At 34.7% G+C, this 25,476-nt stretch overlaps 1 protein-coding gene across 3 annotated transcripts in view; it reads right to left on the bottom strand.

Moving 5' to 3' along the window:
* The window catches only part of APOOL (apolipoprotein O like), an 88,337-nt gene that overhangs the window by 14,661 nt on the left and 48,200 nt on the right, over window positions 1–25,476 (bottom strand). For 2 of the 3 annotated variants that reach the window (XM_054470644.2, XM_054470645.2), the window contains 5 exons: window positions 22,886–22,940; window positions 21,358–21,456; window positions 10,813–10,904; window positions 3,931–4,044; window positions 3,651–3,768 (listed from right to left, as the gene is read on the bottom strand). In XM_054470644.2, coding sequence (XP_054326619.1) covers window positions 3,651–3,768; window positions 3,931–4,044; window positions 10,813–10,904; window positions 21,358–21,456; window positions 22,886–22,940 — 478 coding nt within the window. The remainder of the gene's footprint in view (window positions 1–3,650; window positions 3,769–3,930; window positions 4,045–10,812; window positions 10,905–21,357; window positions 21,457–22,885; window positions 22,941–25,476) is intronic. The other variant, XM_063660699.1, reaches the window with a different exon arrangement.

The raw sequence follows: 25,476 nt of genomic DNA, 5'->3' as shown, positions 1-25,476 counted from the left end.
TTCAGGACATAGGCATGGGAAAGGACTTCATGAGTAAAACACCAAAAGCAATGGCAACAAAAGCCAAAATTGACAAATGGCATCTAATTAAACTAAAGAGCTTCTGCACAGCAAAAGAAACTACCATCAGAGTGAACAGGCAACCTACAAAATGGGAGAAAATTTTTGCAATCTACCCATCTGACAAAGGGTTAATATCCAGAATCTACAAAGAACTTAAACAAATTTACAAGAAAAAAACAAACAACCCCATCAAAAAGTGGGTGAAGGATATGAACAGACACTTCTCAAAAGAAGACATTTATGCAGCCAACAGACACATGAAAAAATGCTCATCATCACTGCAAATCAAAACCACAATGAGATACCATCTCACACCAGTTAGAATGGCGATCATTAAAAAGTCAAGAAAAAACAGATGCTGGAGAGGATGTGGAGAAATAGGAATGCTTTTACACTGTTGGTGGGAGTGTAAATTAGTTCAACCATTCTGGAAGACAGTGTGGCGATTCCTCAAGGATCTAGAGCTAGAAATACCATATACCCAAAGGATTATAAATCATGCTACTATAAACACACATGCACACATATGTTTATTGTGGCACTATTCACAATAGCAAAAACATGGATCCAACCCAAATGTCCATCAATGATAGACTGGATTAAGAAAATGTGGCACATATACACCATGGAATACCATGCAGCCATAAAAAATGATGAGTTCATGTCCTTTGCAGGGACATGGATGAAGCTGGAAACCATCATTCTGAGCAGACTATCAAAAGGAAAGAAAACCAAACACCGCATATTCTCACTTATAGGTGGGAATTGAACGATGAGAACACTTGGACACAGGGCGGGGAACATCATACACAGGGGTCTGTTGTGGGGTGGGGGGCAGGGGGAGGGATAGCATTAGGAGAAATACCTCATGTAAATGACGAGTTAATGGGTGCAGCAAACCAACAATGGCACATGTATACCTATGTAACAAACCTGCATGTTGTGCACATGTACCCTAGAACTTAAAGTATAATTAAAAAAAAAAAATATATATATATATATATAGGTTTAGCAAATTTATCACCTAAAAAAAAACATAGTCAGAATTGGCATACGGGCCACAGTTTGTCACCTTCTGCTTTAGAGAGACATTAATCTTGCAAGACTGTGAGAGATTTCATTCTGCTTTCATCAGATTCTTGAAGAGGTCTATGACACCAAATTCTAAATTTGTGATTCCCAAAATAGCAATTTTCTCCATTAATGTACATGAGATGGTAGAGAACAACCAAACTCATATTCAGAGCCACAACATATAGTTGGACAGTACACCCTATCTGTTCTGTATGGTGATAAGTTATAGCCATGGCTAGGCTCACTAGGTAAGTGACTTGCTCCTTAAGTATGCTCAATGAAAATCTGTTTCTCATCAAAATGGCTAATTGTTCCAGGCAAATAATAATGATGATATATTTTAATACCCACTGATACCCCTTAGTATGTCCCTGGCATTGTAGTTAGTGCTTTACATGCAATATCTCACTTAATCCTCATAACCATGTGAGAACTATTATTGTCCCCTTTTTGTTGAATGAGGAGACTGAGGCTTGAGGTGTTTGACAACTTGCCCCAGGTAACAGAACTAGTAAATGCTGGATCTGGGATTTCGATTCAAGTCTTATTCTATAACCTGTGCTCACAATCACTACTGTTTCCCATGGCCAAAAAAAAAAAAAATAAAAAAAAAGTTTTATTCTACATATGAAATGTGGAAATGGTGAATCCCAAGGTTATACTGTATAATAAACTCCAAATGATATATTGTTATGTACTGGGTGTTGGTGTCCCCCCAAAATTCACATGTTGAGACCCTATCTCCCCCATTGTGATGGTATTAGGAGATGGAGAGCTTTGGGAAGTGGTAAGAATTAGAGGAGGTGATGAGGGTACAGTCTTCGTGAATGCGATCAGTAGTGCCCTTATGAATCTTGAGAGAGTTTGCTTCCCTCTGTTCTCTGCCATGTGAGAATACAATGAGAAGTAGGCTGTCTACAAGCCAGAAGAGGGTCTTCACCAGAATCTGACCATGTTGGCACCCTGATCTCAGAATTTCAGTCTCTAGAACTATGAGAAATAAATTTCTGTTGTTTATAAGCCACCCAGTCTATGGTATTTTTTACAGCAGCTCAAACTGACCAAGACATCTGATAAGAATGAGTAGCACTGGCATCTCTTTCTCCCTCTGCATTGTCTCCATAGAATGCTTTTCATATACCACATCACCCAAGACAGGCAAATAAAGGGCTCCAGAATCTAGATGTGTGAGGAAAAGACATTAGCTTGGGAAGGTTTTGGTCCCACTGTTAAGCTGTAGTATGTTTCATCTTCATAAAGATACTCTGGAATTAACAGGCATTGGGAAAATGACCATACATTATATTCTTGTGAGAATATGGTCACCTGTAGATTATTCAGAGTCTAAAAACTGTATAGCACCTCTTGATTAGAAAAGAGAGAGGACAGAGGAAAATAGTAAAACTCAAATCAGGTTTGTTATTCAATGACAGTTTTTATAAAGATTAAGTGAGAGGAGGAGGCTGAAATTAGAGACTAACTTCCAGTTTTAAATTAGATAATCTATAGACAATGGAAAGAGCTTAGACTTTGATGTCAAGAAGATCTAGGCCATAAACAGAACTCTGCTACTCACAAGCTATATGATTTGGGGCAACTTATTTTAGCTCCCTGAGTCTCAGTCTCTTCATCATAAAATGGGAATAATTACCGATCCAGCAGAGGTTTTTGTTTTGCTTTGTGGGTAAGGGCTGAATAACATAATAAACTTCTAGCTCTCTGCATCACAGTAGGTGCTCGATAAAGGGTGGATATTATTATTATTCCCCAACCTCTGAATTAGCCACCTTCCTTTGCAATAAGACAACTTAGCGGGTTTTATAATTCACATTGTACATATAGATAAACCTACGCAAATCAATATGAATACATTGTCAAAATGGTATTAAACACTTTGTCACCTTCTTTTTGATCACAGTAAAATCACAGCAGTATTTGTTTAGAAAGTATAATTGTCACTGCTTGGTCCCACAAAGTATTTATTGCCAGTATGGAATACTAGCAATGTTATAAGTATTATAATTGATGATATTTCTACTATTTGATGCTGAAAGTTCTTTTGGTGCCTAAAGTTAGTAAAACTAAACTTAATAAAAATAAAATAGTCTTAAGATTGACAGGGAGACTGATAGGTAAATAGCACAAAAAATGGAAGCTGACATTTCTTTATGTAGGTGTGACTCATCCCTTTAAAATTACAGAATCTAGAAAGGCCCATTTTCCCCCACCTAACAGCTCATATTTATAAAGTTATATTAAATGCTTCACTAATCAACCTGTCAGTGTTACTCTATATACTCACATACAAAGATCTATATTATGAACTATGTGATCATTTAAAGCAATTGCAGGTACCTAAGTACCTCATAACCTAAAAAGAAACAGAAACCACAGATATGAGAAAGACAAAATATTTATGGGGAGAACACATCTTAAGTTCAAACCACTAATGATAATGCTATCAAATTATTTAAGAAAAGAATGAAAACAAAATTGACTTATACCCAACAAACCTGAGGTGGATTCTGATTTGGTCTTTGCTTCAGAGCTGAGTTCTGTTGGCAAGGGCACTGAGTGTTTCAAGACGTGAGTTGTTTTTGCAGGTACTTCTATTTCGGAAGAGGATCCTAGCTGTTTACCAAACAGATTTTTCCTTCATAAGTAAATCATTTTACTAATTCCTTCATCTACTTTCTCATTTTATCCTCGACCTCTGTCCAGTACTCTCATTACAAGCCAACACCCACCCAAACAAAACTCAATGTTGACCATCTTGCTCCATGTAAACTCTACCTTAGTTTTTTCTTTAGGTTTAGGGAGTGACTCTTCTTTGCTGCTTTTTGTCCACAATGATTTAACTGCTCCAAAAATTTGCTGGCTTGTAGCATATATCTTTTTTGCTGTTACCTAATTAAAACAAAAAGTAAGTCAAATAACATATTTTTAAAAGTTAAAATTGAAAATGTATTTTAGATTTGTCAGGTATTTTACATGAACACTCAAGTCAGAATCAATAAAGATATAAATCTCTAAATCATATAACACAAAGCACCATTTCTAAAATCTTATATGAAAAATTTTTTGTGTCACGCAAAGGGTTATAAGAAATGTATAATCTGCATTCACATTGTAACACATAAATTTAAAACTATGTCTATTTTTCAAATTTTTTTCAGCTTTAGTGAGATTAGATTGACATATATAAAATTGTTATCTATTTAAGGTATATAACATGGTGATTTGATATAAGTGAAAACTGTGTCTATTAACAGGAGTTTACGGAATATAGTTTGAGATAATAAACTGCTGACTGAGAAAATGAGATTTTTAACATGCTACAAAGTTAATGCTTTTGCTTAAAATTTGATGGTGCTTTCTCCATTCATAAAGAAATAAAAGGCATCAACTAATTCCTCCAAAGAATAATATTCTTTTTTGGTAGAAAGGTAAAATAAACAATGACTGATAAATACACTCAAGCAGAGGCCAGGATGCTGGCTGAATTCCTAAAGTTACCGTTATTTTCATTCATCTCTATTTCTCTTTGAAAATCTACTTCAGATTTCTTCTTTTTCCTATTCTTCTCCAATCCTTTTGTTCATTATAGTTAAAGTAATTTCAACAGCCATTGATTTTTCAAGTTTTGAAGATGTTTTGAGGTGTTTTTCAGGATTATAATTTCTACAAACATAAATATTTTAAAAATTATGTTTCCATCCTCAAATAGAAATATTTTTATTGTTTTTACTAAGTATATACCTACAGTTGAAAAGTTAAGTAATACACTAATATAAAGAAATTCCTCTTCCTCCCCAAATATAACCTTTGTTAATAGTTATACATATATCCTTCCTGAATTTTTACTCATATATACATTATACATACACAAATTTTAAAACAAACGTAATGTTAATATTTACAGATCTTTCAAAAAAGATGAAGTAGATCTATATGTACTGGCATGAATGGAAGTGCACGATGAACCACTAATTTGAAAAAGTTACAGAATAGATTATACAATCCAATCTCAATTATGTTTTCAATTAAATTTTAAAATAAATTACATACGTATTTAGTTTGATTTCCTTTTCAAATACTTGAGATCACAGTAAACATATTATTCTGAGATATGATTTTTTTAAAAGCTTGACAGTATTTCAAAGGCACGGTTCTATATTACTTTATATACCGTAAATCTACTTTTTAAATTTGCTGCTTAGTTTAGTATTCTATAATGTATGCACCACAATTTGTTTAACAAATTCCCTATTGAGGCACGATGATTTAACAAATCCCATTGGTGAGCATATGGGCTGTTTTCCTTTTTGGGGGCAGGGAGATGGCAAGTATAAGCAATGATGAAATTAGCATCCTTATACATATAACTGGGACCATAACCCTTATAGTATTTCCTCAGGATAAATTCCTAGAGCTGAAATTTCTGCACTGAAGAGTATACACATATTAATTTTTGACAGTATTACCATGTTGCTCTCCAGTAAGTCAGCAATATACTGCAGCAATTTACACTACCACGAAGAGTATATGTCTGTTTTCCTACCCTATTTACCAGCAGTGATATTTAAGTCTTTTAAATCTTTGTCAAATTTAAAGGCTAAAAACCAATACCTAAATGATTTTTCAAATTTCCATTTATTTGTTGATGAAATCAAGTATCTTACATATATTAGGCCATTTATCTTTCTTATTTTGTAGACTGCTTTTTTCATTTTCCCAGAGGGCACATTCATCTTTTGCTCATTGATTTATAGGACTTCTTTATTTTCTTATTATTTTTATTTTTTTTTTGAGATGGAGTCTCTCTCTGTCATCCAGGCTGGAGTGCAGTGGCGTGATCTCAGCTGCAAGCTCTGCCTCCCAGGTTCACGCCCATTCTCCTGTCTCAGCCTCCCAAGTAGCTGGGACTACAGGCGCACGCCACCATGCCCGGCTAATTTTTTGTATTTTTAGTAGAGACGGGGTTTCACCGTGTTAGCCAGGATGGTCTCGATCTCCTGACCTCGTGATCCGTCTGCCTCGGCTTCCCAAAGTGCTGGGATTACAGGCGTGAGCCACCACGCCTGGCCAGGAGTTCTTAATACATGAAGGATATTAGTACTTTGTCATATATGTTACAAATAGTTTTCCCAGTTTTTCATGTATCCATTAACTTTGTGTATGGTATATTGTAATCTACAGAAATGTATTAATTTTGATGTAGTCAAATATGTCAACTTTTTCTTTGACGGCTTATAGATTGTATTTTGCTTAACAAAGCTTTTCCTATCTCAAGATTAAACAGGTATTCCTCTTATTTCTTCTCATACCTTTTATAGTATTCTAGTTTATGATTAGATCTGTATTCCACCTAGAATTAGTTTTCCCATGATAGTTGGTAAAGGTCTGAGTAATTTTCCAAACAGCCAATTATCCCAACACATTTCTTGGAAAAAAAAAAATCCATGCTTTCCATTACACACTGATTTGAAATGTCACCTGTACCACAGATCAATCCCCTACCCTCATGTGTACAAAAATACACTCAATATAATTGTTTGGATATTCTCTTTTGTCCTCTTGATCTATTTTATTGTGTATACTATAGTAACCAATACACAGTAGACAGACAACAAATACTAGGTGAATGAATGTCACACTCCATTCAAATCCAGAGCTTTTGTAAGAACTGAATTAAATTTCTAGACTTTGAAATACTCGCCGTATTTCAACATTTAGTCTTTCATCTAGAAACAGGATATATGTCCAAAGACATTCAAGATTTTTTGTTAAATATCCTTCACATATAAGTGAGATCAAACAGTATTTGTCTTTCTGTGTCTATCTTATTTCACTGAGTATAATGTCCTCTGGGTTATCCATGCCATTGCAAATGGCAGAATTTCCATTTTTGATGGTTAAATAGCATTCTGTTGTATATATGTGCCAAATTATCTTTATCCCTTTATCTACTGAGAGACACTTAGGTTGTTTCTAATCTTGACTATTGTGAATAATGCTGCAGTGAACATGGAGGTGCATATACCTCTTCAAGATACTGATTTCATTTTTTTTTTTTTTGGATATATACGCAGAATAGAAGCAGAGAGTAGAATGGAGGTTGCCAGGGGATAGCAGTGAGGTAAATGAGATGTTGGTCAAAGGGTACAAACTTTCAGTCATATGATGAACAAGTTCTGGGTATATAATGTGCTGCATGGGTGGTGATGGATATGTTAATTTGATTGTAATAATCATTACACAATGTATATGTATGTCAAATCACCGTGTTGTACACCTTGAATATATTCAATCTTTATTCATCAATTAAATATTGTGAAAATTTAAAAATACCCTTCAGTAAAGTTTGATAGTTTATTTTTCTTTTAAACAGGCATTAAAACATTATTTGGTTCTATTCCTAGATATTTTATAGCTTTCAAAGACAGACTACTTGCTACTCTTTACATAAGTTAATAAAAATATTGTGAGGAAAATTATAAAAAGCAAAGAGTAATTCCATCTTGAAGTGTATTTTCAAAATGATGAATAACTGGAGTGAGTCTTTCGTTTCTCAAAGGACCTTCTAGACTATCATTTCTTAAACTTTTTAATATCACAGATACCTTGGAGAAGCTCTTGAAAGCTATAGGCCCTTTCCCTCAGAAAAATACAGATACAGTAAAAAGCTCTCACCTGACATCCTTTTAGGAGACTTGACTGATTAATAAAATGTTTTTTTAATTTATTATAAATGATGTTTGTAGAATGCTGAATATTCATCCCTATCAGGTGCTCTCCAATATGCGAAGGTACTATCTTTCACAAGTTGATTAGTATGCTTATTAAGAGTAAGTTCCTTTTTTCCCCAAGTTGCTGCATCAGTTTTACTTGAAATTAAACAGTCTAAATGTAACTTAATATGATAAAATGAGTATAAAAAGAATTATTGTTTCTAGGAAAATTAAGTTAAATGCTTCGTAAAGACGCAAATGTGAATGGCTAAAAAAATAACTGCTATGAAATTAGAGGTGAGCAAGACAATTATAACAGCTGGGAGAAATAATAAACATCTAAAAGGATTCTGCATCAATTTTTTTTTAATGTTTTTAACTGTTCATTCTGTTTTAAAGGAATCTAATCTGGAAATTGTAGAAGACATACTACAGATATGGCTTATGGTTGGAAAGATGTTATAGATCTTTAACCAGGAGACCAATACTCAAAGAAAAGCCCTACTTCAAAATAGAGAAGAAGGAAAGACTTTTTTTTTTTTTTTTTTTTTTTTTTTTTTGAGATGACGTCTCACTCTGGCACCCAGGCTGGAGTGCAGTGGTGTAATCTCGGCTCACTGCAACCTCCGCCACCTGGGTTCATGTGATTCTCGTGCCTCAGCCTCCCGAGTAGCTGGAATTGCAGGTGTCCACCACCAGGCCTGGCTAATTTTTGTATTTTTACTAGAGATGGGGTTTCAACACATTGGCCAGGGTGAAGAAAGACATTTATGTTTAATTTGAAGTAAAATTGTGGGTATATATTTATATATATATTTTTACAACTCGCTGCTTTAACATTTTTGATTAATTGTTAACTACTGGTCCTGATTATGTCAAATAAGAAAGTTTTTCTTGTACATACATGACTTTTCATAAAGTTTTGGATAGGAGGGTGTGCTACAGACTCTCTAAAGTCCATCACGGATCTCAGGTTAAAAAAAAATCATGTATTTGAATTTGTAAAATATTAAATATGATATTATTATAGTCAAAAGAAAAGCAAGGATTTCAACTCTAAGAATTAAAGTAACAATTATTATTTACCCTAGAAGAACATTTAAAAATTAATCTCTTATATTAGAAAAATTTTCATTTGAAGTTCAGCAATTATTTTGTTTTTCCTTTTGTAAAGTAAAATTCAGTTAAACACTTTATTTTAAAAAATAAAAATAAGACACATACTATGATCTCATTCTTATCTGCCTATTCATAATCTGTTTTTCTATCTCTGTGTATGCATGTTAAGATGTCTAGAAGAACATTCTATCCAAATGTGGACATGGATATTTGTATGGATAGATGCATTTTGGGTTGTTGTTTTTTTTCCTAAACTTTTCTGAAATATTTAGATTATCTAAAGATAAGCAGGTTTAATTTTTAAAAGCAACCATGATGTCATTACTCTTAGAAAAAAGAAGAATCAGGACCGGGCACGATGGCTCACACCTGTAATCCCAGCACTTTGAGAAGCCGAGGCGGATGGATCACTTGAGGTCAGGAGTTCAAGACCAGCCTGGCCAGCCTGGTGAAACCCCGTCTCTACTAAAAATACAAAAATTAGCTGGACGTGGTGGTGGGCGCCTGTAATCCCAGCTACTCGGGAGGCTGAGGCAGGAGAATCACTTGAACCCAGGAGGTGGAGGCTGCAGTTAGCCAAGATTGGGCCATTGCACTCCAGCCTGGGCGACAGAGCAAGACCCCATCTCAAAAAAAAAGGAAAAAGAAAAACAGAAGAAGAATCAGTAGAAGCATCGTCCACTGGGAGGAGTAATGAACATGGAGGCCAAAAAATCTGAATGTCAGTATGATGCTGGGCAAGTCAGTCACTGTGAAACTCCTGAGCTAGAGTTTCCCTATAGATAAATGAGAAAAGATCAAAGTTGAATTAAATGAGCTTAACAGTTTCTTTCAATACTAGCATTTTATTAACTTAAGTGGTTAATTCCTATGTAAATTATTAAGAAAGAGTTTTAAAAATAAGTTTACCATGTTATCAATTATTTCAGGTATAAGTAGACTTAATGAATAATGCTCTCTTCCTTTGTTATGAGCTTTTATAGTTTGATCACATTACAAACTACATAGTACACCATATCCTTGACATTCTCAAAATATTGATAGGCAACTTTCTCTACATCAATAGTTAAAGGGATGATGTAATGGGAATACAAGTACAGAAAGTCCTTCTGGTAACATTACACATTGTTTCAAGCATGAGGGGAAAATGTTAACTGTTGGTAATTAAGAGAAGGAAAAGAGGGGAAAAAGTGCAGAACCCAAAGTTTTCCTTCTCCATCTGAACATGTGTTAAAAATAAAATACTGAAAAAAACTGTTCAAATCATTAAGAGAATCTGGATTTGTACTTAAGCTCACAAGAAAAAGACAAAACAACTATAATAAGCATTTATACAGGTGTTTCTTAATTCTAAGTGGTTTCAATACTGAGTTCCTGTGTGTGTGTGTGTGTGTGTGTGTGTGTGTGTATGTGTGTTTTACCTTCAGAAACCACTGAAGCCAATCTATCAACTGGTTGTTTCTTATGTCAGGTTAATCTGCTGAACCAAACAGCTGCTAGCATTTTAATCTTCTTTTAAATAAAAATTGAAGTTTATATACCTCAACAATGGAGCAGTATTTCTCCCCATAAATTCTAATACAGTGTCTCTGAATGTAATCCTCAAATCTGCCTTTACATTGTTGAATTATATTTACACAAATTCATCCTATTAACAATGGCATTTACCATGCTGAGATGCTAAGGTGATTTGGCCAACGTAAGAGTTGATACCAACTATGTCTCTTAAAATTAAATGTTGCAGGTGCTGTGTAACATTTAAATATTGTCACATTGAGAGTTTAAACAAATACTGAAATGTTGCTATTATTTAAAAAGAACTTACCTTAGCAATTATTACGGACTGAACTGGGTAGCAAACAGTTGCTCCTAAAGTGGCCAGTCCCAGAGGATAAGTAATTTTCTTAAACTTGGAACCTATAAAATGCAAATAAATTATTAAACTCCAAATATATACCACCAGAGACTTGATGTTCTTATACTGTAATGCTTTCTTTGCTCCCCTGGTAAGCCATCACCCTCTGTTAAATTACTTTTTAGGTAATTACACCAATCAAGATGGAAGCTAAAATGCCCTTAAGGATCTCAAGCCAATAACCCCTTAGCTGTCATGTCCAATTTAACAAAAGTATTCTCAATCTAATATTCACAATTACCTACACAAAAGGAATTGATGATTTTCTTCTGCTTGAAAGCTAGGTATTTTTCATGTCCTATGAAACCCAAATTTATAACCACAATTTTGCAAGTATCTAATAAAGCATGATAATATAGATAATTCATTAACTACTGTGTTTGTGACACCATGTAAAAGTGAAATGGACTCTCTCTTACATGTTCTTTTTTGATTAAGTATTTGGAAAGGTGAATGACTCAACTAAATCATCAACTAAGGACTTTAACAGGTACAAAACTCCTTCATGTCACTGACTTACAATACTGAATAATAATTGCAAGTAACCTGACATAAGTAATGCATATCAATAAGTGCCTTAACTATGCATCATTTAAGTTATTTTCATATCTTTTTTTGATAACAAAATCCTTTCAAAATATCTTTCAAATAGAATCTCCCTAGGAACTTCAATATATAAAACCTATAAACTTGATGCTGCTCTAACTTGGGGGTGGGAAGCTCTGTATCAAACCCTAGCTGTGTAGCTTTTCCTTTATCCTGATAGCACCACTAAACACTTCCATGAAACTAAGGGTTCTACAGAATAGTTTGAAATCCACCACTTTAAGCCATAGCTTAGTTCCAACAGATTGTTGGTTCAAAATAATATGTATGTTAAACGCTTGTCTGAGTATCTTATACTGTATGTATGATCCAGGTAACCAGATGATGGGTTTTTTAATTGGGATAAGTACTTTTACGATCTGAAGCAGCTTATACAATCCCTAATCTAAAAAGGGAACAGCCTATCTGGTACATTATACAAATGAAAATGAATGTTTGCAGGCAAATTTGCAGTTTAGGGAAGGGAAAAACAAGAGGTCTATCTCGGTCTGGTTTAACTATTATTAAGGAAGCTTTCTATAGTCATGTCTATAATGGACTGAGGTGGGGGGTGGTGGATGGCCAGGCTGATTCAAACTAGTTTAGCTTTTCGTTAGATTTAGACTTTTGTGGTATGCAGAAAGAGGGTTTAAGTATATTAAAATGTCCTAAATTGCTCCTTTACTCTAGTCCTGCTTGCTATTATTCTATTACCTACAGTTAAATTTCTTATTTTATAATCCTAGTATCTCTTGAGATAAGTTCCCTTGACTTAATCAAATTCCCCTAATTGTGCTGCTCCTAAACATAGTAGGTGGCAGTTTTTCCTTATGTGTCATTTTAAAGATTAAAAAGACTCATAGTCATCCTCTCTTTACCTGATAAGAAAGGCCAGTCTGCAAGAACAAACTACTCTGATATTTGCTATTCTCCTCTATTTTTAAATGAAATGCATCCTGACAAGCAAATACTGAGGGATTTCATCACCACCATACCTGTGTTGTGCACTAAACATGGAAAGGAAAAACCATTACCAGCCACTACAAAAACACACTAAAGTACACAGACCAATGACACTATGAAGCAACTACATTAACAAGTCTGCAAATTAACTAGCCAGCATCATTATGACAGGATCAAATTCACACATAACAATATTAACCTTAAATGAAAATGGACTAAATGCCCTAATTAAAGACACAGGATGGTAAGCTGGACAAAAAGACAAGACCCATTGGTGTGCTGTATTCAAGAGACACACCTCATGTGCAAAGACACACATAGGCTCAAAATAAAGGGATGGAGGAAAATTTACCAAGCAAATGGAAAGCAGAAAAAAACAGAGGTTGCAATCCCAGTGTCTGACAAAATAGACTTTAAACCAACAGATGTCAAAAAACACAAAGAAGGTCATTACATAATGGTAAAGGGCTCAATTCAACAAGAAGAGCTAACTATCCTAAATATATATGTACCCAATACAGGAGCACCCAGATTCATAAAGCAAGTACTAAAGACCTACCAAGAGACACAGACCTCCACATAATAATAGTGGGAGACTTTAATACCCCACTGTCAATATCAGAAAGATCATCGAGATAGAAAATTACCAAAGATACTCGGACTTGAACTCAGCTCTAGATCAAGTGGACCTGATAGATATCTATAGAACTCTCCACCCCTCCAAAAAAAAACAGAATATACATTTTTCTCAGTGCCATGTGGCACTTACTCTAAAATTGATCACATAATTGGAAGTAAAACACTCCTCAGCAAATGTAAAAAACCTGAAATCATAATAGTCTCTCAGACCACAGCACAATCAAATTAGAACTCAAGATTAAGAAACTCACTCAAAACCACATGACTACATGGAAATTGTACAAGCTGTTCTTGAATGACTTCTGGGTAAATAATGAAATTAAGGCAGAGATCAAGATGTTCTTTGAAACTAATGAGAACAAAGAGACAACATGCCAGAATCTCTGCGACACAGCTAAAGTGGCATAAAGAGGGAAATTTATAGCACTAAATGCCCACATCGAAAAGCTAGAAAGATCTCAAATTGACATCCTAACATGACAACTAAAATAACTAGAGAACCAAGAGCCAACAAACCACAGACCTAGCAGAAGACAAGAAATAACCAAGCTTCAGAGCTGAAGGTGACAAAGGCACAAAAATCCCCTCAAAAAAAAAAAAAAAAAAAATCCAGGAGCTGTTTTTTTGAAAACAAAAAACAAAAAACAACAACAATAAAATAGACTGCTAGCTACACTAATAAAGAAAAAAAAAGAGAGAAGATTCAAACAAACACAATCTGAAATGATAAAGAAGATACCACCACTGATCCCACAGAAATACAAAACACCATCAGAGAATACTATAAACACTTCTATGCAAATACACTATAAAATCTAAAAATGAATAAATTTCTGGACCCTCCCAAGACTGAACCAGGAAAAAGTTGAATCCCTGAATAGGCCAGAAAAACGTTCTGAAATTGAGGCAGTAATGAATAGCCTACTATCCAAAAAAAGCTCAGGACCAGATGCATTTACAGCTTAATTCTACCAGAGATAGAAAGAGGAGCTGGTACCATTTCTTCTGAAACTATTTCAAACAACTGAAAAGGAGGGACTCCTCCCTAACTCATTGTATGAGGCCAGCATCATCCTGATACCAAAACCTGGCAGAGATACAACAAAAAAAAAAAAAAAAAAAAGAAAAGAAAAGAAAACTTCAGGCCAATATTCCTGATGACCATCGATGCAAAAATCCTCAATAAAATACTGGCAAATCAAATCCAGAAGCACATCAAAAATCTTATCCACCATGATCAAGTTGGCTTCATCCCTGGGATGCAAGGCTGGTTCAACATACGCAAAATCAATAAATGTAATTCATCACGTAAAAAGAACTAAAGACAAAAACCACATGATTATCTGAATAGACACAGAAAAGGCCTTTGATAAAATTCAACATCCCTTCATGTTAAAAACTCTCAATAAACTAGGTATCGAAGGAACATGTCTCAAAATAATAAGAGCCATTTATGACAAACCCACAGCCAATATCATAATGAACGGGCAAAGGCTGGAAGCATTCCCCTTGAAAACTGGCACAAGACAAGGATGCCCTCTCTCACCACTCTTATTCAACATAGTGTTGGAAGTTCTTGCCAGGGCAATTAGGCAAGATAAAAAAAAATAAAGGGTATTGAAAGAGCAAGAGAGGAAGTCAAATTGTCTTTATTTGCAGATGATATGATCCCTATATCTAGAAAACCCCCTCAACTCAGCCCAAAAGCTTCTTAAGCTGATAAGCAACTTCAGCTAAGCCTCAAGATACAAAAATCAATGTGCAAAATTTGCTAGCATTTGTATACACCAACAACAGGCAAGAAGAGAGCCAAATCATAAATGAATTCCCATTCACAATTGCCACAAAAGAATAAAATACCTAGGAATACAGCTAACGGGAAGTGACGGACCTCTTCAAGGAGAACTACAAACCATTGCTCGAGGAAATCAGAGAAGACACAAACAAATGGAAAAACTTTCCATGCTCATGGATAGGAAGAAACAATATCGTGAAAATGGCCACACTGCCCAAAGGAATTTAAAGATTCAATGCTATTCCCATTCAGTTATCACTGACATTCTTCACAGAATTAGAAAAAACTATTTTAAAATTCACATGGAACCAAAAAAGAGCTCATATAGCCAGGACAACCCTAAGCGAAAAAGAAAAAAGTTGGAGCCATCATGCTACCTGACTTCAAACTATACCACAAGGCTACAGTAGCCAAAACAGCAAGGTATTGCTACAAAAACGGGCACATAGACCAATGGAACAGAATAGAGAACTAAAACCGCCCATCTACAACCATCTGATCTTTGACAAACCTGACAAAATCAAGCAATGGGGAAAGGATTCACTATTTAATAAATGGTGCTGGGAAAACTGGCTAGCCATATGCAGGAAAACTGAAATTTGATCCCTTCCTTACACCTTATACAAAAAGTAACTCATGATGGATTAAAGACTTAAAATGTAAAACCCAAAACTATAAAAACCTAGAAGAAAATATAGGCAATACCATTCTGACATAGGCACGGGCAAACATTTTATGATGAAATCACCAAAAGCAATCACAACAAAAGCAAAAATTGACAAATGAGATCTAATTAAACTAAAGAGCTTCTGCATAGCAAAAGAAACCATCATCAGAGTGAACACACAACCTACAGAATGGGAGAAAAATTTTGCAATCTATCCATCTGACAAAGGTCTAATATCCAGAATCTACAAGGAACTTAAGCAAATTTATAAGAAAAAAAACTAAGAACCCCATTTAAAAATAGGCAAAGGACATGAACAAACACTTCTCAAAAGAACACCTGCTCCTGAATGACTACTGGGTAAATAATGAAATGAAAGCAGAAATAAAGATGTTGTTTGAAACCAATGAGAACAAAGACACAACATACCAGAATCTCTGGGACACATTCAAAGCAGTGTGAAGAGGGAAATTTATAGCACTAAATGCCCACAAGAGAAAGCAGGAAAGATCTAAAATTGACACCCTAACATCACAATTAAAAGAACTAGAAAAGCAAGAGCAAACACATTCAAAAGCTAGCAGAAGGCAAGAAATAACTAAGATCAGAGCAGAACTGAAGGAAATAGAGACACAAAAAACCCTTCAAAAAATAAATGAATCCAGGAGCTGGTTTTTTAAAAAGACCAACAAAATTGATAGACTGCTAGCAAGACTAATAAAGAATAAAAGAGAGAAGAATCAAATAGACACAATAAAAAATGATAAAGGGGATATCACCACTGATCTCACAGAAATACAAACTACCATCAGAGAATACTATAAACACCTCTATGCAAATAAACTCGAAAATCTAGAAGAAATGGATAAATTCCTGGACACATACATCCTCCCAAGACTAAACCAGGAAGAAGCTGAATCTCTGAATAGACCAATAATAGGCTCTGAAATTGAGGCAATAATGAACAGCTTACCAACCAAAAAAAGTCCAGGACCAGATGGATTCACAGCCGAATTCTACCAGAGGTACAAAGAGGAGCTGGTACCATTCCTTCTGAAACCATTCCAATCAATAGAAAAAGAGGGAGTCCTCCTTAACTCATTTTATGAGGCCAGCATCATCCTGATACCAAAGCCTGGCAGAGACACAACCAAAAAAGATAATTTTAGACCAATATCCTTGATGAACATCGATGTAAAAATCCTCAATAAAATACTGGCAAACCAAATCCAGCAGCACATCAAAAAGCTTATCCACCATGATCAAGTGGGCTTCATCCCTGGGATGCAAGGCTGGTTCAATATACGCAAATCAATAAATGTAATCCAGCGTATAAACAGAACCAAAGACAAAAACCACATGATCATCTCAAGAGATGCAGAAAAGGCCTTTAACAAAATTCAACAACCCTTCATGCTAAAAATTCTCAATAAATTAGGTATTGATGGGACGTATCTCAAAATAATAAGAGCTATCTATGACAAACCCACAGCCAATATCATACTGAACAGGCAAAAACTGGAAGCATTCCCTCTGAAAACTGGCACAAGACAGGGATGTCCTCTCTCACCACTCCTGTTCAACATAGTGTTGGAAGTTCTGGCAAGGCCAATCAGGCAGGAGAAGGAAATAAAGGGTATTCAATTAGGAAAAGAGGAAGTCAAATTGTCCCTGTTTGCAGATGACATGATTGTATATCTAGAAAACCCCATCATCTCAGCCCAAAATCTCCTTAAGCTGAGAAGCAACTTCAGCAAAGTCTCAGGATACAAAATCAATGTACAAAAATCACAAGCATTCTTAGACACCAATAACAGACAAACAGAGAGCCAAATCATGAGTGAACTGCCATTCACAGTTGCTTCAAAGAGAATAAAATACCTAGGAATCCAACTTACAAGGGATGTGAAGGACCTCTTCAAGGAAAACTACAAACCACTGCTCAATGAAATAAAAGAGGATACAAACAAGTGGAAGAACATTCCATGCTCATGGGTAGGAAGAATCAATATCATGAAAATGGCCACCCTGCCCAAGGTAATTTATAGATTCAATGCCATCCCCATCAAGCTACCAATGACTTTCTTCACAGAATTGGAAAAAACTACTTTAAAGTTCATACGGAACCAAAAAAGAGCCCACATCGCCAAGTCAATCCTAAGCCAAAAGAACAAAGCCGGAGGCATCACGCTACCTGACTTCAAACTATACTACAAGGCTACAGTAACCAAAACAGCATGGTACTGGTACCAAAACAGAGATATAGAACAATGGAACAGAACAGAGCCCTCAGAAATAATGCCGCATATCTACAACTATCTGATCTTTGACAAACCTGACAAAAACAAGCAATGGGGAAAGGATTCCCTATTTAATAAATGGTGCTGGGAAAACTGGATAGCCATATGTAGAAAGCTGAAACTGGATCCCTTCCTTACACCTTATACAAAAATTAATTCAAGATGGATTAAAGACTTACATGTTAGACCTAAAACCATAAAAACCCTAAAAGAAAACCTAGGCAATACCATTCAGGACACATGCATGGGCAAGGACTTCATGTCTCAAACAACAAAAGCAATGGCAACAAAAGCCAAAATTGACAAATGGGATCTAATTAAACTAAAGAGCTTCTGCACAGCAAAAGAAACTACCATCAGAGTGAACAGGCAACCTACAGAATCGGAGAAAATTTTTGTAACCTACTCATCTGACAAAGAGCTAATATCCAGACTCTACAATGAACTCAAACAAATTTACAACAAAAAAACAAACAACCCCATCAAAAAGTGGGCAAAGGATATGAACAGACACATCTCAAAAGAAGACATTTATGCAGCCAAAAAACACATGAAAAAATGCTCATCATCACTGGCCATCAGAGAAATGCAAATCAAAACCATAATGAGATAATCTCTCACACCAGTCAGAACGTCTATTACTAAAGTCATAAAATAACAGATGTTGGTGAAGTTGTGGAGAGAAGCGAACACTTTTACACTGTTGGTGGGGATGTAAATTAGTTCAACCATTGTGGAAGATAATGTGGTGATTCCTCAAAGATTTAGAACTGGAAATACCATTTGACCCAGCAATCCCATTACTAGGTATATACCCAAAGGAACATAAATCATTCTATTATAAAGATACATGCATGCATATGTTCATTGCAGCACTATTCACAATAGCAAAAACATGAAATCAACCCAAATGTCCATCAATGATAGACTGGATAAAGAAAATGTGGTACATATACACCATGGAATACTATGTAGCCATAAAAAGGAATGAGATCAATGTCCTTTGCAGGCACATGGATGAAGCTGGAAAGCCATTATCCTCAGCAAACCAACACAGGAACAGAAAACCAAACACTGCACGTTCTCACTTATAAGTGGGAGCTCAACAATGAGAAGACATGGACACAGGGAGGGGAACAACACACACTGGGGCCTGTTGTGGGAGGGTGGTGGGGGAAGAACATCAGGAAAAATAGCTGATGCATGCTGGGCTTACATCTAGGTGATGAGTTGATAGGTGCACAAAACCATCATGGCGCACATTTACCTATGTAACAAATCTAAACATGCTGTACATGTACCCTGGAACTTAAAATATAATTTTTTAAAAAAAGGTAAAATGTCTCCTGAGATTCATTATATTTATGTCACTACCTACTAATAGGTTGAGATCTCCAATTTGAAAAACACTGGCTTAGATTATTCTAGCCCTGACATTTGAAAACACGGTGAATGACCTAACGAACATTTTCTCTTACAAGAATGGTATAAGTTTTTTACTGAGAAACTGAGTAATACATTTTGGACAATTTCCTTCAAAATTTAATTCTTTGAGTCTTATTGTTTTATATGGTGATCTTGGTTTGTAATTATTTCTTACTGAATAATTTATAATACCTATTCAATTAGAAGCTGCTTACCTACTATAATAAGAAATAGGATATAGGGAAGCATTAATATTAGCTATAGGGAGATATATATATATATCATCCATTCAGATGAGATATATGTATATCATCCATTCAGATGAGAGATATATATATATATCATCCATTCAGATGAGATACATGTATATCATCCATTCAGATGAGATATATGTATATCATCCATTCAGATGAGATATATATACAATAAGAACATTCTAGCATCCTCTCATATATATATTATATATATGTTATATATCTACATTATATATATGTTATATATATATGTTTTATATATATATTTTATATATATATATATGAGTTAGGATACTAGAATGTTCTTATAATTGCACAGCAGTTTTGTACCTAATTATGCCTTGATTTGAGGCTTTTAGGACTATAGCCGGAAAAACAAACTACAAAGTACCTGACATCAGATTCCAGACTGGCTCAGAACTGTGCCTTCCAATATAAGTAATTTAGTTTGGGGACAATGTCTGGCAACTGGAATGTGGACAAAGGATGGATGAAAGGTGACCAAAATGGCTAGTGACTAGAGAACTACACCAGCTTAGTAATAAGGGCGTGGAGAAATGAAAAACCTGTATACAAATTTTCATAGTAGCTCTATTCCTAATCACCAAAAGCTGGAAACAACCCAAATGTCCAACAGGTTAAGTGATAAAGTAAACTGTGGCACATCCATATGAAGGAATACTACTTAGTAACAAAAAGGAACAAGCTATTGACACATGCAACAATCTTGATAATCTAAGTGAAAGAAGCCAGTCTATGTATGATTCCATTTAGATGGCATTCTCAAAAAGACAGAGCTATAGTGACAGAGAACAGATGAGTGTTTCTGGGAGTTAGAAGTGGGAAGAAGGTCTGACTGCAGACAGACAGCATGAGGTACTTTTTGGGAATGATATAACTGTTCTGTATCCTGGCTGTGGTGATGGTTACATGACTCTATGTATATATTAAAACTGATAGAATTGTATGAATTTACTGTGTGATAATTTAAAATTTTTTTTTTTTTTTTGAGATGGAGTTTCGCTCTTGTTGCCCAGACTGGAGTGTAATGGCATGATCTTGGCTCATCACAACCTCTGCCTCCCGGGTTCAAGTGATTCTCCTGCCTCAGCCTCCCGAGTAGCTGGGATTACAGGCATATGCCACCACGCCTGGCTAATTTTGTATTTTTAGTAGAGACAGGGTTTCTCCATGTTGGTAAGGCTGGTCTCAAACTCCCGACCTCAGGTGATCCACCCACCTCGGCCTCCCAAAGTGCTGGGATTATAGGCGTGAGCCACCACACCCGGCCAAAAATTTTTTTAAATATATAGCTATTTCTATTAAAATTATAATTTGTCATTTTGTTTTCTAGGTAACTTTTTTTTAAGGCCTTAAGAGTCACTAACTACCGAAAAAATTTCTTGAGAGTTTTATCTTAATGTAAAAATATATACTAATCACTCAAACTACTTTTCTCAGTCATGACCCCCATATTCTGGCAGCTACTTTAAAGATTTGAGACAGAGATACTGATATATGAGATAAAATTTGATTTTCTCTTGGTCTCATCCTGACCAATGTTGTTGGGACTGACATGGTATCTCATTCTAGTTTTCATCTGCATTTCCCTAATGACTAATGACGTTGAACAGCCTTTGGAATAGCTATAGCTTTGAAAACACAAAGTCCTTATAAAAGTAAGCATGCTGTAATACAGAATCTAAAAATCTTTACAGTAGCCTATCCAGATAATATTCAATAAAGCAAATGAGGTTTTCTCATGACTGCAAAATTCAGAAACTAATATCATGGCATTAAGAGAGAATATATTTTTTAAAACCCTACCTTTTCTCGCTGAAACCAAGCCCGCCAATCCTGAAACTGTAATAACTCCCATTTTCGGAAGAAAATCTCGAGGAGGATTCTTCATATAGACATAAGCATCTCAAGAAATCAGTTAAAAATTAACATAAATAACTGAATTCTACTGGATATTCTATACAGTTATAATGCAGGAAGGTTAAAGAGATTTGCTAAGATAATAATGAGGTTTAAACATTCTTCAAAAGAGCTATATATAATGACAATATGAGTAGCAAGCTAAAAAACTAGATATATTTACTTTTTACAAAATAAAATTTTCCTTCCGTAGCTGATTTAATATTCCTTTTCTTAATGATACTGATGGTTATTACTATAAAGAAATGTAATGCTAGAGGGCACATCTTAATATGGGTTACCATAAGGTAAATTTCTGACTGCATATGTATTATATCTCTATAATGAACTTCTGCCCTTATCTGTTCAAACACTGGTAGCCTCCAGTAAGAACTGAAATAGATATTTTATTAAGGAGTTTTGAATAATAGTTTAAGGATATACACAGCTACTAGACCTTGCTTGCCACTACTCCCTAATAACCTCAGGACAGCCACTGCTGTTGGTTAAACTCAATCATCAGTGAGCCTAGACAAAAAGTAGATGAAGAGTAGTTCTTGGCTTTCTATATGTTGAATTTGTTTCTGGTTCCAAAAGTATACTTTTCTATCACAGTTCATTATTTAATGGCAATCACATATTTAATCCTATTCCTCATGATTGATGCGGAATATAATTTTGAATTTATTCCTAATACATTAAATAATGACAATTCAAATACAGGTCATCAACTTCATGGAAACTTTCAACATTTTAGCTCATCTTTCTATCTCCTATACATATTTATTATGACAACTGGCATAAGCCAAGAATATTACAAAGCTATATCTGTTGCCAAACACCATTAACAAGCTAAAGAGTCAAGTATAATTGCTTTTTAACCATTAGCTTAAATATTCCAGGGTTAGTGATTGCTATAACATTTCCCAGCAATTGACAGCAAAATACAATGTATTTTAACAGCAAGTAGCACTTAAACTAATTAGCAACAATGGAGACATGTTTTTAATTTATGCTTTATGATATATAATATAGACTTTGTAGTTAAAACAGACCTCAGTTTGTATCCTAGCACTACCACTTACAGTTATGTAACCTCGATAAACCTACTTAACCTTCCTAAACCTCAGTTGCCCTCATCTGTAAAATAGGAATAATTATAATACCAATACTAACATAATTGTGACAAAAATTATGTAAAATGCTAAGTACAACACCTTAGCCAATAATAACTGCTGAATAATGAATATTACTGCTTTGCTATTAATCAGTAATCAACAAATAATAAATAAACTAATCAATAAATTGCTACAGAGAGTACCTTCTGAGTTGGTAAATGCATGATAATGGGTAACATACCAAGTTTATTTTTCTCACATTTAAACAATGCAATTTAAAAACACAATAAAACATTTCTAATTATTTACTCACCTACCTTTTCCAAATTGTACTGTATCCATTATCCCATTTTTCACAAAGACATAAACACCCTAAGCAAAAAAAAGGGGGGGAAGACATCTGCATTTTTGAAGCTGTTGATAATGAGATAAAATTGCCTGCATCTCTAAGATTATATTAAAAGGGTGACTTAACATTATGCCCAAATCTAAATCCAACTTTCCTATGTATTCACTACCAGCTTGTTTTCATTTCCTGCTTTTCATTCTATTTAACATGGATAACATTTATACCATTTTTCTCATATAAATGGATAATGTGCCTATGAAATAATCAGAGCAGAAATGATACTGAAAAAAATAAAGATTTATCATCTTATTTTATGATGACCTAGAAAAATAAATGGAATTTAAATAAAGAAGAAGGGAGGTATATTTCAGTTTCGAACCAACATCTGATTAATAAAGATGCAACAGCAACAACATAATGATTTGTGGAGGGAAAAAAAGAGCAAAAAGCCTAAAGCAAAGGGCTTCATCTTCCTCCCTTTTCTTAGTGTGCATTAGAATGAGAAAAAAAATCTAAATTACCTCAGGACAGAAATCATCCTACATAGACCAGTGTTTATCCTGTTTTTAAATCGGAACATAAATTCTCTAGAAATCAAAACTATGTTAATACATCAGAGGAACTAAAGTTTTAAAGCAAATCTTTAACTTTACCTGTTTCTAACTGATTCATTTTAGTGCAAAAGAGTGTTAAATATATTTATTGAGTGCTAGGTATTACCTCACTTAGATAAGAAAAAAAAGGAAGTCACAAAATGATTTACTCGTGGTCATATTGTACTCTGTCGATGGAACCAGAAAACACAATCCTTCTCTGAACTAGCTGCTATGAAACCATGGGATAAAAACAAGAACAAAAGAGACTTTCAAAGCAGAGAAAACAGAGATTATTATATTGGACAGGGAAGAAATAAGTTTTTGTTATAGAGATAGCTTGGTTTTGTAATTTTGTCTTACATATTTTAATGGTTATCAGAGAGATGCAGAGGTTCATCTTGGTTTAAAATTGTACAAATCAGCATAAATGCTAACTGCTATTGAACTACTTTTCTGTAGGGACTGTCTTGAGAATATTTCACCTTCAAAGTTAAAATACCTATTGACCAGTCGATTGGGAATCATTTAACCATTAAGGAAGAAAATTAGTCATCTTTCAAAAAAAATTTTTCTTAGCTCTGCTAAGGAATTCATTTTTACCACATGGGGTCAGTGCTACCTAAATTTCAAAACACTAAGCTAGCAGGAGTAGAAATTGAATTTGCTCTACATGATTCAAGGTTTAATGTGGAACGAATTTGAGTCAGACGTAATTTTTAAAGAATAGATTACATTTTTAGGGGAAAATTAGGGAAAAATAGTTGTTTACATTTAGGACAAAATGCATTGGAAATTGCCTTTCTTCAACCTATTTGTTTGAGCATATTAATGGAATAAAACATTCTTTCGAATCTTAAATTGGATGACAGTTACAATAGCAATTTAAAGACCTCTCAGGAACATTTTATCTCACTGAAGAAAAATTTCAGAACATTATGGAAAATTATATCTCAGGAGGCTTAAGTCTGAATCATCTAGCTATTGGCACATAGTCATAGGGGCACGATTCAGACCATAATTGGTTAAGGTATTTCCCTCCTAGATCGAACTATTAATAGTGTGTAGTACAACTAGTACCATAAGAATTGTATGACAAACACAAGTTTTCAAAAATAACATCATGTATTTATCAGATATTTGAAATATTATCTGGAATTACCAGAGTTCATTGATTTGGTATTTCACCTAAGCACAAATTATTTTTCATAAGCTCATTAGATTTCTTTTTAAAGATAATGGATAGAAACTAAAAAAGAACAATGGTCCACCATCAGGCTATATTTGGGGAAAAGTCGCATGGTTACTAGGTCAGAATGATGAAAACACTGGTACCAACATTAAGATACTGACACTGGAGATACTGATGCTAACACAATGATGTTTATGTGATGATAATGAAACATTAGTGTTGCATCGGCTTACTCCACCACTCTGCTGATGGATATCTCTGATTGAAGGCTAAGCATTAAAGTCACGTGTATTCTACTTTGCCCAATAGCTTACTGTAGTTAGAATGGTCTTATGAGCTAACCCCAACAAGTAAATAACACTTAGCTTAGCCAAAGAAGAAAATATTCAGAAGTAATCTCAGAACTTCACATAAAAAGTGAGTGATACTGTGTACATGCTAGGTGACATAAATCCTTGCTGAACTACTTTAATCTATGCAGTAGTGGTAGAGTAGGTTCAACATAGCCACAAATTATTTGCTGCTACTTCTACTGAGAGTTGGCATCTAATTCCCTTCCCTTTAAAACTGAGCTGGCCTTAGTGACTTAACAATAGAATGCTGTAGAAGTGACTTTCTTGGACATCTGATGACAGGCAAAAAGCCTGGCAAATTCTGCCTAGGGCCACTTGTAACATTGTCTTTAGGAGCCCTGAATTACCCATGTAAGTTATATCTGACCTATTTGAGATCACCATGCTTGAGAGGCCATGTGTAGGTGTTCTAGTCAATAAT

The sequence above is a fragment of the Pongo pygmaeus genome, chromosome X (assembly GCF_028885625.2).
Source record: "Pongo pygmaeus isolate AG05252 chromosome X, NHGRI_mPonPyg2-v2.0_pri, whole genome shotgun sequence".
Lineage (NCBI taxonomy): Eukaryota > Metazoa > Chordata > Mammalia > Primates > Hominidae > Pongo > Pongo pygmaeus.
Note: the sequence above shows the minus strand (reverse complement) of the source record. Positions and strands in the feature narration are given on the sequence as shown.